Source organism: Schistocerca nitens, chromosome 4 (assembly GCF_023898315.1).
Source record: "Schistocerca nitens isolate TAMUIC-IGC-003100 chromosome 4, iqSchNite1.1, whole genome shotgun sequence".
NCBI classification, from domain to species: domain Eukaryota; kingdom Metazoa; phylum Arthropoda; class Insecta; order Orthoptera; family Acrididae; genus Schistocerca; species Schistocerca nitens.
The window spans coordinates 754,989,988-755,004,889 of record NC_064617.1 but is presented as its reverse complement, the minus strand read 5'-3'; the positions used below and the strand labels follow the sequence as shown (position 1 = coordinate 755,004,889).

General features: G+C 40.0%; 1 protein-coding gene across 1 annotated transcript; it reads right to left on the bottom strand.

Moving 5' to 3' along the window:
* Positions 1–2,593: 2,593 nt before the first annotated feature.
* LOC126252552 (proteasome assembly chaperone 4-like) lies at positions 2,594–14,899 on the bottom strand. Its single transcript, XM_049953451.1, has 2 exons — positions 14,804–14,899; positions 2,594–2,887 (listed from the first exon to the last, which is right to left on the bottom strand). Exons 1-2 carry the CDS (start codon positions 14,897–14,899, stop codon positions 2,594–2,596), a joined length of 390 nt encoding a protein of 129 aa, XP_049809408.1.
* Between the last annotated feature and the right edge of the window lie 3 nt (positions 14,900–14,902).

The window sequence follows — 14,902 nt, the reverse complement described above, 5'->3', positions numbered from 1 at the left end:
GGAATTTCATGACCCATACTAAAATGTGCACATTCGTATGTCCAGATTCCCAGTGAAGTAGGCCACGACCTGATATTCAGCTTTTCAATGTGGTTTTCGGGATGTAAATTTTCTAAGGAGTCCAGTACTGTGTTATCTGATGTTTGGTTCTTTATTATGGCATAATGCCATACATGCTAGAAGATGAAAACATGTGCTTGAAATGCAGCGAACAGTGTGTAGAATTTATCACTTTCTTTTCACATATATTGTCTGCCTCAGCGGAAAAGATTAATAACAGAAAATTTCTTTAGCAAAACAACAAAAATAACTTCATTGTTCTGGAAGGCAATTAATGCTTGACTATCAGAAAGATGGAAATAAAATAAAATAAACTCTGAAACTAATAACACATTTTAGCCTTACATAATGATGTGAATGTAGTTTAATTCACTTGACAGCTCTCGGCCACAGAAATCCGTTTTGTTTTCATTTGATGTGAGAGCAGCAAACGAAGAGGAAACAGCAAAATCACTAAATGTAAACACGGGTCACGTGGAGAATACCCACTTCCCCACTATAACTCAGACTGCTCTGCGCATCAGTCCCGGATCTACGATATTTCCGAATCGGGGCAATATAGATAGGAATGCGTTTCAAAGTCATATGAATAATCGATAGACCAACGTGCACTGGATGCTAAGCACTTTGTGAAACTAGGTTTTTTTCCCCTCAAGAATATGAATTTGCGCCCCCCCCCCCCCCCCCCCCATTCTGGGCCTGCTACGCATGCATGAATCTGGCAGCTTGAGGGCTCCAGTAAAATTTTTTACGGTGCAACTGCTTACACAGCCAGCAGCCACATTTCTGTAGCCAGAAGCGGGAGAATGTACTACTCAACTGCGCATGCGCACGATCCTGAAAACAAAACAAATCTTACGTAAACAGTTGTGACATCACGCTCATCGGATGCAATTTGTTCTTACGAAGCATTGCATAGTCTTCCTAAAGCCTTCGACACATTTTGCTATTGGCAGACGCTTGTATGAGCACTGTGTATGGTGCATTTCCTTTGCAATTTAAGTTTTTTTCTCTCGTTCATGTTTTATTGCAGCTTTCAAATGGTGAAGTTTCAGTTTGTTTCTGAAATCTGTTTTAGCTCCCAGACTATGTTGCAATTTGGCAAGCTAACAAATGACATGTCATACATGTATCTGATCTAGGTTTCTTGAAGGATAGTTTACTTTTGAAATTATTATTAAATACCAGATAATAAGAATGGCATGACACTGCTGCCAGGATATGGTTGCTTAAAAGCCTCGTACAACCTGAATATGTTGAATTCCTGTGAAAGACATGTCTCCCCTAAATCCTTCCTCCCACCATGGCTTACATCTCTTGGGAATGATTGTATGTACTCAGACAAACGCCTTGTCATCATGAGTATATTTTCAATCAATTTTCTTATTGCCCCTTTTTTCAGTGTACACTGATTCAGCAGTCTGCTTGATTTTTACTAGAAGCTGGCAACTTTTACTGCGATAGCAAAGATATTGCAGAAAGTATTCTTACAAAAGTGCACAATTCATCTTCACCATTTGGAACAGTGTACATTGCAAATGGTACACTGTGTACCTTACATATACCAGAGTAAAGCCTTAACCATACCTGCACACCTCCAAAATGTCGTCAGTTCATGACCCCATGGCTCTATAAATTTCAAAGAGACAAAATTTTTGTTTGTACAGAAAGATGCACAAGAAAATTAAACATGATTCAGATGAAATCAAAAGTTTCACAACAATAGGAACATGAAATATGGAAATTTCTTGCACTGAGCCACCACTGTTAACAATCCAAATTTTCGGCACATATACTTTGTACAAAGAACATTAAATTATTATCGATATACAGAAGAGTTTCTGTTTATGGAGTCTATCTTCTAATAAATGGCACTGGCCATTCTTACGCTATGGTAACATTAAAAAAATTTCTTATACTGTTTAATGCTCTCATTTGGAGCAGGATAATTTCACAGTATGCAAATCATTCCACATGTGTACAAATGTTTCAAGGTTAAATAAAATACAATCAGTAAGTAGTTTCATTAGTTACTTAATAAAGAGAGTGCTATACACGAAACATCAGTATTGAGGTGTTCAAATTAAGTGGAAAGTAAAATATTAATGCAAATTTTAATATAATGTATAAAATCATGTATGATATGCACAAAAACTAAAGGGACTTTTCACATTTACTGGCATATGAAATGCAAATAATATGGTATTAGAAATATGAAAGTGTCGGCCAACCATCTCTTATTAACTCTCATTAACATGCTTACCAGTTACGTATAAACTGCACAACATCGCAGTACACAGTATCATTCATGATTATTATTATCATCGTTATTATTTTTTTACCCTTCACAATGCAATATGTTATAGAATTACACTCAGAAATAAAGGGGTGATCATGTGCTTCAACATCCAAGTGGTTCATATTAACTGAAACAGCTACTTTCCCGTAGCCAAGCAACTATTAAGCCCATGTGCAAAAATCATATTTTGTAATTTGAAATGTCAGCTGAAATTGCTCTATTTTATGTGTGGTTTTACAGATTGAATTTCTTGGGACACTGTTTGATTTCTTCAAAAAGTCTCTTTTCAATGGCAGGAAACAACAATCTGTCAAAAGGTACATTCATGCTGACATATGCAGGCTGGTTAATTTTGCGAGCAATGTGATTTGCTAATGTTGTAGAATTGTCTTCATTTCCAACACCTAATATTCGTGTCTCCATAGGTTTGTCACTATACTGCGTCTGGATAGCTAGAGAAAGATCTTCCATAGCAGGATTTTCTGAAGATCCTATCCATATAAAGATGGAATCTTGAAGCCGTAGAACCTGACAAAAAAAAGAAACATGAGATCAGTAAATCAGACATGAAATAGATGCTTAATTCACCTGACAGTTAGGCCTTATGTGTATCACACTGTTGCTGTGTCAACATTCTGATAAATCTCATGGTCAGGCAATGGACAGGAGAAACAGTGTCATCACTCACAAACCTTATATTCAGTTTACTAATCTTACTGTGTGTGTGTGTGTGTGTGTGTGTGTGTGTGTGTGTGTGTGTGTGTGTGTCAATTACTCCCGGATCATTGTTTGTACCACACTATATCTAGTTTTCATGGAAGAATAAAAAGTCCAGGAACTACACGATACATATTGCATTTTGAAATCCAGGAGGCACAGAAGGTACTTACGGCCACTCAGCTATCTACTTTCAGCCCCCCCCCCCCCCAATCAAGCAGCCTACAACAAAGAACACACTATCCACTCCAACAGGTAACTACCGAGTTCCCCTTCCTCTGAACCAAACTTCATGACCGTCACAGAAAGATAGGGTGAAAGGAGGAGGAAAATTGGGGTTCAGGATTCATATGGAGGACCTGAATTCTTGCACAACGATGACACCTCTTCATATCTCCTGGAGAGACATCTCAGAAAGAACAGAGCTAACGGTGGAGTGGCAATATTTGTCAACAATGAGTATATGACTTCCCCTCTCCCCTGGTCACCACCAGCTTCCAATAAGTGATGTTGTGCAGCGTGGTCACCAGTCCGATGCTCCGTCGAAGAAGTAGTTGGGTTATGTTGGACACCTTCGGCTTGTTGTACACTACGGGTAGCATTTTCATACTGGCTTCTTGTGAATCCCAGAGCGGGACGCAAGTTGTACGCCATCCTGAAATGTCCAACACATAATACAACCTTGCCAAAGATTGCCACCTAAAGTGTAAACAATATTCATACTGACATGTACAATGCCAACGTTCTTTCTCTTTAGACAACTTGTGAACAAGCCTATACTTTGTTCTACCCTGAGGAGGAGACCTCACTGGACGTGAGGCCATTTCCTAGGTTGGCCTGCGGCTGTGTGTCTGAGAGGGACTTTGAGGTTTTATTTACTGTGGTTCTAATAATTATACCACAAAGGCCTATAACGCCCTTGTCTAAAATCGTAGTAACGATGGGCACACCTTATTCCATTAGGCATAAATACAAACTCCCTATATGCTTCCCTAAATTGACCAATCAGTTGCTGCAAATTTGGTTTATAATACCATAACTCCTCTAAAACAATTACAGCAGCAGAATAATTAATCTTGTTTCCATAAAATGTAATTGCTAATTCATCGATGCGTTGCTGACTGGTAGGAACAAGGAAGGCGAGGCGCAGGTCGTCCGGGTAGTTTCTTATGTGGTCCCAGTAGTATAAATGGTGTATTTGATGTACAAAAATGCAGGACTTTGAGGTTTTTATTTACTGTGGTTCTAATAGTTGTACCATAAAGGTCTATAACGACCTTGTCTAAAATCGTAATACCTATGAGCGCACCTAATTCCGTTTGGCATAAACACAAATTCCCTATACGCTTCCCTAAACTGGGCAATAAGTTGTTGTAAATTTGGTTTATAATAGTTTCCATAAAATGTAATTGCTAGGTCATCGATCCGTTGTTGACTGGTAGGAACAAGGAAGGCGAGGCGTAGGTCGTCCGGGTAATTCCTTATATGATCCCAGTTGCCATAAAAAAATTCCAACGCAGACATCAGCTGTAAACAATAACCTTTATTTAGAATGTTACCGTACCCTTTCTTTTACAAAATGTCATGTACACTCTATTCCTTACAACAAATGTAACATATTTCACCTCACTTTGAACTACATCGTTTTTAGCAGGTTCATCACCAGCAATTTCAAGTCCAATATAAAACGGATTAATACCTTGAAACAGTTTATTTTTTGCTTCACATTTTGTCTCCAAATCAGTCCACGACTTCACCTTACTTATATCTGCACTAGTCTCAGGTTTTGAATACGTTACAAATTTGAAACGATTTCTCCTACTATATTTACGCCATGGTACTCCAGAAGATCATTCAGGGCTAAGACTAAAAGGACCCAATTTATACTACTTCTTCGACGGAGCATCAGACTGGTGACCACGCTCCACAACATCACTTTGACGACGGACGGGAGGTGCCGTTGTCGCGCTTGCCAGCGCACGTACTCGGAGCTGCAGGACCATCTGTTGCGGGTGACCACCTACTGGGGGCCCCATTAGAAAGCGAATCGGAGTGTATGTGCCTTTAAACCGAGTGACACTCCCTCAAACAATCCTGGGGATTATAAAAGACAGCATTTGTGTCTCCATGGTTGAGTTCCAGACTACATATCCATAGGTCTGGGGTTTGCACCCAGTTATTTCTAGGATTTTTATCTGTCACTTACAACTTCCTTCGCTTTTGGCAATGTCTGTTAATGAGAAATGCTGAGCTGCACTTTTGTTAGGAGTCCACATTAAATTGTAGATCCCCTTGTAACTGGCTGCGTAAATCCAGTTCAAAGATCAGAGTAAAACAAGGGCGTAGCACCTCCAAAAAGTCCACACCTAGTAAGGTACTGGTTCATGTTTAGAAGACTGCTTTACTTTTTTAGTGTGCTTTGGGCCTTAACATTCATCATTCAGGTTTCATGGGAAACTGAGAAAACCATACTGACAATGTTATGAAAAGCATAGACTGCTATTCACCATTTAGAGGAGATTTTGAGTCACAGACAGGCACAACAAAAAGTCCGCTAAACATGTGAGCTTTCAGCCAAAGGCTACTCTAAAGTAGACAACACACAAACATTCTTGCAAGCTACTAAAATGTAGATTTTCACGGCCGGAAATATCATGTCCGTTATAATTATCCGGGCTGTTATGCCGTGGTCGGTTGATGAATTTTGTCTCAATTCCCAATGTTTCGTCTCCGAACAGTTTTATGAGCAAACGGATGGCGTGGCTATGGGAAGCCCCCTAAGTCCCGTAATTGCAAACTTCTTTATGGAGAAATTCGAAGAACAGGCCTTAGGTACTGCCAGCAAAAAACCAAATGTATGGTTCCAATACATGGATGACACGTTTGTGCTGTGGAGACATGGTAGGGAGAAACTAAGCCGGTTCCACGAACATCTGAACAGTATAAACTCGAGAATTCAGTTTACAATGGAGGAGGCGGTAGACGGCAAATTACATTTCCTCGATGTGCTTGTTTTTAGAAATGAAAATGGTAGTTTGGGCCACTCAGTATACCGCGAACCCACGCACACGGACCGTTATTTGCACCGGGATTCGAACCACCACCCACAACAGAAGCGGGGTGTTATCAAGACGTTAGCGGACAGAGCTAGAAATATTTGTGAACCTGAGTTGCTCGACGCTGAGATGGAACATCTCCACAATGTACTAATGAAGAATGGATATTCGTCCGCCGAAATAAAACTTGCGTTGAGGCAGCCACGCAGAAATCATACTGATGTACAGGCTACTGCAAAATCGAAGGTTTTCCTGCCGTTTGTTAAAAATGTAACGGAAAGAATAGGGAGGATCTTGACGAAGTGGAATATTACCATAATTTACAAGCCCACCAGGAAGATACAGGAATACCTTAAGCCTGCCAAGGGCGCTCGCAAACCATTGGAAAAAGCTGGAGTGTATAGGATCCCATGCAGCTGTGTTGATGTTTATGTGGGTACCACTAAAAGAACTGTTTCTAAACGTTTGGAAGAGCACAAGGGAAATTGTAGAAGAGGAGAAACGGAACGATCAGCTGTTGTGGAGCATGCTTTCCAGCCAGGGAACCACAATATTCGTTTCGAGGAGACGCAAGTACTAGCGGCCACAAGCGGATACTACGAAAGGCTCTACAGGGAGGCAATCGAAATCGCTAAACACCCAAATAATTTCAACCGAAAGGAGGAGGGTGTGAAATTAAACGGTATACGGATGCCGGTGTTAAAGAAGATGTGTACCACCCGTCCACTACTGGGTGATGGCAATGGCAATCGACGGCGACGGACAGCGGCCAATTGTACTGACGTTTTCAAAACACGTGACGTCACGCCGCAGCGCGAGAGCGCGCGGCAACGGAATTTAGCGGCAGTCAGTAGCGAGCCAGTGGGTGTGTTGGACCTTCCATTGACCTACGGACCCCCTTGAAGATGTCTCCCGCAGTCGGAGACGAAACGTTGGGAATTGAGACAAAATTCATCAACCGACCACGGCATAACAGCCCGATAATTATAATGGACATTCTTGCAAGCACAACTGACACATACTTGAGCACTGTCTCTTTCCACTGAGGCCTTTGTTCATGGACTAGCTCTTCAGTGGCTTCATTATCTGTAGGTACTTGTGGGAGAGATACACAGAGCACACATTTATTCTTCTCATCATCTGTATCATTCTTTCAGTGGATGCTGTAACACATATGCACAAGGTAAAATCCTATGTTAAAATCTTTATTTCTTCCATATAAGTTCTTAAACAATTCATATTCCATTGCAGTACAGCAGCCATAAATCAGAAGAGGTTTGCTGTTATAGTGTATCTCTTTTTTGACGAAACAGTGAGCGGAGAAATAGGATCACCTACAACAGCATCAGTAAATGCTTGCAGTTGAATTGTATAATAATCTTCATCAGTTAATATTAATGTCTTCCTATCTGACTGTTTTGCTGAGTTTCTATTGATTTTGACTGTTTTTGAGTTGGAATTCACCTTTCACTGTTGTGACGAGGCTGACTGCGTGAGGTTGAACTGCTCTGTGCATCAAAGTTTGCAGCTGAGGGTTATCTCTGCAGTTTGGTAGTGACATCTGCAGGATCAGGATGTGGTTTAGAAGTAGCCACGGGCTTAGTGGCTTTGGCATTATTGCATGTACATGTGTTTGTGTCAATATTTATTTTCTGTATTTATGTGACATACAGATTTTTTTCAGAGGAGCAGCAAAAGAAATCACGAGAACAGGAGGTTGCAGGCTAGTTCTCTCTCTCTCTCTCTCTCTCTCTCTCTCTCTCTCTCTCTCTCTCTCACACACACACACACACACACACACACACACACACACACACACACCTAGTAAATGTGATTTGACTGGTCAATTTAGTTATTTTTTTAAACTAAAAGCACCAGGTAACTCCCGCTCCAAGAAGAGCAGCTGACACAGAACTCCATCATTGAATTCAATGATCCTCCTTTGTGGACATCTTTCCCACATTGGTTCATGCTGCATTGCCATTACATCCTCCTGTGGTGTGACCATGTAATGGACACTGCTTCAGTTGAATAAAGCTGGCTTGATGTGCTCTGGAAGGAAAGGAGGACTGAATATCAGACTGAAAATGACAGTTTGCTGCAGGTCACTGATGACTCTTTTCACTACACGTTTCTAACTTCTGCTGTGCCTCTCACTTTCATTTTCCATGTCCAAAATGTGCTTAACATTTATGATGCCCTTACTGAAGTTAAGAAAGAGAAGAGTATTGTGATCTTCTCTTTCTATGTTATATTGGCCAAAAGTTTTAAGAGTTTAGAACTGTGATCACCTAGCGAGACGTAATAATTTCACCAAAAGCTTTCTGTTGTGAAGCTGTTTGATACATTTTACAGTTCCAGCAGCACTTTTTTGATAGATCTTCTTCTCTCTTGACTGCAACAGATGTTTTGAAAGTTGTGCTCTATTACAATAATCAAGGATCGATTTTCCAAATGCAGTTCCAGAATGACTAGCCTGTTGAGCCCTGGTGTGGGTGTTGCTGATCTCTAGTGGCCCACCCATTAGATAGATTTGTTCTTGTGAGATTCTATGGCGTTTCCACAAATAGTTATGGATCTCCAAGATATTCAGCAATTCCCATTACAAACTTCTAGGACATGTAGAGGGGTGTGAGTACATAATATTTTGAATAGGAACCCATGTCCAAAAAGTAGTGTTTCTGTGCTATGACTGTTTCAGTTCAGACATGTAACATGTCCCCATCTGCTGAGGGAAACAGAAAAGTCTTAGAGTTGCTTTGATGTTTCATTACATTTCCTTTTGAATTGTTACATAATAATTGTACTGTGTCATGCCTAATTCAGTTCCTCAAGCAGAAGTGGATGAGTTAAACATCTGAAATGAAAATGCTGTAGAACAGAAATGGTACATTTCTGGACATGGGTTCCTCTTCAAAATATTATGTATTCACTCCTTTCTACAAGTTCTTGAAGTTTGCAATGGGAATTTATGAACACCCTATATAAAGTTCACCCAGGCACAGCCAACTAACCTGGGTAAGCAAAATCAAAAGTGGAAACTCCAGGTTGGAGTATCAACAATATAAGGAAAAAATAGATTGCTACTTAGTACAGATAACATGTTATGCTGCATACAAAAAAAAAAAAAAAAGAACACTTACACATTATCTTTCAGGCAAAGCCTTCAACAGAAAAGGAAACAAACATACTCTCTTGTTTACCCAATCAAGCACACGCACAAGCACAGATGACCGCCATCTCCGACATGTATGATCATGACAGTTGAGTTCTGGTCCAGAGGAGGAGGAGATAGTGGTCATGTGTGCATGACGTGCTTGCTTCTGTGAATGTGTGTGTGTTTGTATTTCCTTTTCTGACAAAGGCGTTGGCCAAAAGCAAATGTGTATAAGTGTCTTTTCATGGTGCCTGTCTGCAACTAAACATGTCATCTTTACAGTAAGGAGCAATCTATCTGTCCCTTATGTTGTTGACATTTTAACCTGGGTAAGCCTTATACAACCAAGATGCGGAAGGTTCCCCATAGATTGCTTGTTAATGAATATTTTGACTCAACAGCCCTACACTGCGGAGTGCACAACACTCCTTGAAATTGAGGTTCCTTTTGTAGAGGTTTGTACAGTCCTCGCAATCCAGGCAGTTAAGTGAATATTTCAACTGTACAAAACACACAAATTCTGCCAACACACGTCAAGGTAGTCACTGAAGTGAATACTAGGTGCACTGCGCCTGTACCCGGGCCTCACTGACTGACTTCCTGCAGGGTATATATAGGGCAACAAAGAGGTTAGAACTGCACTATGGAACGGGAAATACTACTGCAAAGGTCCAGGATCCTGTGTTCACCAATCATGTGTTCACAAAAGGGTTTTCAGCCCCCATCGCCCCATGCAAACAGCTGTCTTGCATCACAGGATGATACCTCTATGAAGTTCCCATTTATTAGAAGGATTATTGTACTGTTTGCGATGGCACATATGAAGAAAAAGTAGATATTTTATAACTGCTGTTTATGCATACGATAGTTGAGTTTGGGGTGGAGGTAGTAGGAATCATGTCAGGATGTCAGAGCGAAATAATTGGCAGTGATGGATGGGTCAGTTAAAGTGGTGCCATTAAGACAATAGTTGGCCATCATTTGCCTCGGAGACAGGTGCAACATGCCAGTCATATTACAGATTTAAACTTGGGTTCTCATGGTTGATTCATAATATTCCCGACACACTTTTTGTCAGGAAGTGAATTCTAGTGTGGAGCCATTTGAAGGCTATCATGTTCATTGTACATGGGCAGAATTACAGACCTCCCAAATTTCCTTTGAATTCCTTTGGTCTACAATCATGACATTGACTTTTGGTAATGGTGGCAGCACAAAAAAGGGATTTGTTGTTTGGGAAGTGTAGGTAATTGCTTCTGTGGTTAGCGGACAGTATTGTCTATGAATTGGGGTGGGAACTTTGTGAAGTCAATACTGGGAAAAAAGTCCTCCCATTTTACTCTTTTAAACCCCCAGCTTGGTAACTGATTAATTGGAGAAAATTTTCTGATGGTAGTCATAAATTTGGTCACCATAATAGCATGTTGGGTGTTTATACTTCCCCCTTGTACTGAAGCTGCAGTTCTTAATGGTCTTGTCTCCCTAGAGTTTTCATCTGTTATGGCAGTCGGGGCTCATTAACAAATAGGAAGAATGTCATCCCTGGCAGTTGACATGGTTCAGAGAATGTTCAGTAGGTGTTCTGTCATGCTATAATCACCCGTAATTTATGGAGGGGGGGGGGGGGAGATACTGGTACAATGAGAAGACTTCCACCTCAATTTAGGACATTTAGAAAAGGTGCATGCACAGTATTACATGTTACAATGTCAAATAAGTAAACCATAATTTTCACTTTTTCCAGTGGTGTGTTCTCCTCGAATACCAGAATGAAAGCCGAAGAATCCAGTCTATTTTCTTTTGTCCTTTTTTTTAATGCAATGAAGAAAAGAACTCCACACTATTCCAGATTTGCATGCAGGTATCATCCAATTGCAGTATGACATGTCAGTGGAAGGAAAAGCACAGACATGTGCTGAGTCTCCTGCAGGGAGCAACAGTGACTGAAACATTGCTCATTATCTTGATCAAAAGAAGATCACTTCTCCATATACAGAGAGTCCCAGCAGGAATGGTCAATATTCATGGATATAACAGGAATACTCATTGGAAGCAAAGAATTTTATATAGAAATATGCCCTATTCTGAATGGTTTCCAAGATAGAACACATAAGTAGCATGCATATGTGTGTCTTATCTGTCCAACCTCCTTGACGTTTTATTCTAAACCAACCTGCCTTGGCACTTTTGACCTTTTTCCTCGGGATGTCTTTCTGTCATTAAACTAGCCCGTTAAAAGTGCAGTTGTCTGTGCTGCATTGTGAGTTAAAGTTGTGGGAGGGATCTACAATGTATCAAAGAGAAGCATTGGTTAACTGTGCTTATACACATTCTGGCTAAAGTGCCACACATCTACACTAATGAGGAATATAAATATACAGCTTCTGCAATGGTTGTGCTCCTAATGCTGTTGCAGAATTCTGTGGGTGCTTTCCAACATGTCGAACTTCTGATCATAGAGTGACTACCAAAGTCTTCAGCACATTGTGTGAAACAGGTATTCTTCCAAGTATCTATTGTTTTCTGAATGTGCAGTTCTACAACCAGTGTAGGAACAGCAACACAGTATTGAAATGGTACAGCGTAATCCTACTGTAAGCACACAGCAACTTTCTACACATATCAGTGTTCCACAATCAATACCCATTTCACATACAGCTATCCACAATCTTCCCACTGGCAACAATGCCGCACTTTAAGTTTGTCACTGGTTAAATGACAATTGTCATTTGCTTTTCCATTAATGCTGTTCACTGATGAAGCCATGTTTACACATCATGGAATCAACAACACACGTAATACCTGTCTACATCGCAAGAAACCCACATGTTACAGTGGAAACCAATTTCCCAGATAATTTTTTGAACAATGTGTGGTGCAGCGTGATCAGTAAGATCCAATCATTTTAGAAGAGCAATTGATGGGACAGAATTACTTGCATTTTCTGAAAAAAATCATTAGTCTAACACCTTGGGGACGTTCCTTTGGGCACATGGACTGCACTGTACTTCCTGCATGACGGAGCCCCTCCACATTCTATCACGTGTAATGGAACATCTCAATAGCTGGATTGGTCATAGTAGTACAATTACCAAGACTGCCACACCATACAACATTAGATTATTATTTATAGGACTAAATGCACAAACCAAAGGTGAATACGCAAGATGAAGTGCTTGGTCTCATGGATACTGCTGCCCTCATTAGGGAACATGCAGAGGCATCCAGACAAGCAATACAAAATGTTCTCCCAAGACTGCACAAATGTATTGAAGCTGACAGTGGGATGTTTGAAAATAAATTGTGAACTGTATAACAGCAGTAATGTGACATGTACGATAATACTTACAGGTGAATGCGTTAAAAATAAATATTTTTGAATTAATACTTTGTAAAACACATGTTGTAGTGTTTATTAATTGTTGTACATGTGTACACCTGGCAATGTATTGAACAATACAGGAAATAAATTTTTCCTACCTCGGAAATTATTTGAAATAGGGCATATGTCCATATGAAGTTTTTTTGCTTCAAATGATTGTTCCTACCACATCCCTGAATACTGACCATTCCTCCTGGAACACCCTGTAGGTCTTCAATTTATTCTAAAAAAGAAAAAGAGGCATTACGTTGTCAAAAGTTTCATAATTTGTCTAGTACAAACCATATATTGAGAAAAATATTTTTCTCTGCGTATTCATGACTAGCATGCCTCCCATGCCATAGTCAACATTGTGGTATGTAGCAGTGCAGTGTCCTGATGTTGCCAGGAAAATAAGCCTTTGGCTTCAGGCAGTTCAATCTGTTTTACCAAGTATCATCTGCCCTGATGGGGCTCTCTCCACAAATGCCAGCCCATCACAGAAAATCACCTGGCACAATAACTATTGCTCAGCCTCCACATCCCGTAGAAGATAGACACACACTTCTTAGCCAATGTCGAAGAGCTTGCAGCACTGACACCAGTAGAGTCATCTCCAAGTGGTCATAGGAAGGGTAAAACTGTGTTGGTACTTGGCAGTACCTCAAAAGACTGGCTACTGTATCACACTGTGTGTTGTGGATATAAGGTAGTGCATTCAAGTTAGGGTTCTTGGGATGCTCTTGCACAGGCAGTTGCCTGATGTGCCACATCAAGTGTCCTTTCTTACAAGGTCTGCACTTTAGTACAGTTTGGAAAGGAGGAGGTCAAGTCCATATGGGTACAATTAACGAGTTAATTAAAAGGTGAAAATAAGTATGAAACCATAGATAATAAAAAGCATGTCTCATGGGTGTTGTTACTAATGTGTTTAGCAGAGAGCCATCTTACATGCAAGCAAACAGAGCAATTGGAGGAGGAGGAGGGGGGGGGGGATGTCCTGCAATGATTTGGGGCCCTGTGCTTGCCACACATGGGATCACACAAGAGTCATGAGTTCCATGGGGGGGGGGGGGGGGGGGTTACACACCAATACACTGGTCATCTGACATCTGATACACTTGCTCCAATAAAAAGCAGTTACAATCTAACCCCCCCCCCCCACACACACACACACACACATACACAAAGAAAAAAAAAGCAATCTCTGATCTTCTCCCTACCTCACCAACTGTGCACAAAATATGTAATGAATCAGTTTGTGTAGAGTACAATAGTGTCTTCATTCACTGCAATGACAGTAAAGGCATATACATAATCAATGTTCCCTGTAGTTCACCGAGTTCAGATATTTTATCTCTAGATAATCGAAGTTCACAGTCACAGACCACAACTATATATTCTAAAAAATATCCTATTTAAGAGTGTTCATGCAAATAAAGTTTTCATGCAAAAGGACGATTCTGCTGTTTTTCTACATACTGTTTGATACGTTTTTTAAATTCTTATGTTGAGACTGCAAAAAAAATAATCAAATAAATAAATAAATAAATGGCAGCATTAAAAGTGTACCCTTAAAAACTGTAAAATTAATGTGGAATCTGGTTAAATCTGGATTGGAAAGCAGTAACATTCATGAAAAATTTTCTTTACTACTATCTCCATTGATTCTCAATTATTACTCCTGCTACCATCTCATACCAAGTGAAGAAAATCTGAATCACAAAAGTATCAAAATTTTAAATAGTGAGTTCAGTCCTCATTTCAAAGCAGCAGCTACAGGGAAGCATAATAAAAGTTCCTATCACATCACCACCGCCAAAATTTAGTTTTCCAAAACCCGAAAATATTTATTGTGTGTTTAATATCTTGGTTAAAAACACCATGGATTGAATGGGACATCTGCTATGAGGAATCAAACTGAATTTGTGGTTGCATCCCGATATGTTTCAAAATGAGAAAAGTTCAAATACTAAGGTGCAGACAAACTACTTATCAGAACACTGCATGAACATAGTCAGCAGATACATTTAATAAACTGTCATGCTACATTTATTATCTCTTCTTCAGAAAATGAGCACTAATGTTTAAGAACAGTCAAAATGGAACACAAAATGGATATCAAATATTGTGTCTATCTAATAAAAAATTACCTGATAAATGATTAATTTTTCACACAAGACTTCCTGAAAACTGAGTAGTTCTACACTTGGCTCCACTTCAGTTACAGTTTGTACAGAACTGGTCATAGT

Excerpts from the sequence above, each read along its gene's own strand:
- LOC126252552 (XM_049953451.1), bottom strand. The coding sequence starts at position 14,899 with ATGACCAGTTCTGTACAAACTGTAACTGAAGTGGAGCCAAGTGTAGAA. Across the intron at positions 2,888-14,803 it reads AAAAATTAATCATTTATCAG|GTTCTACGGCTTCAAGATTC; the intron begins GTAATTTTTTAT and ends TTTTTTTGTCAG.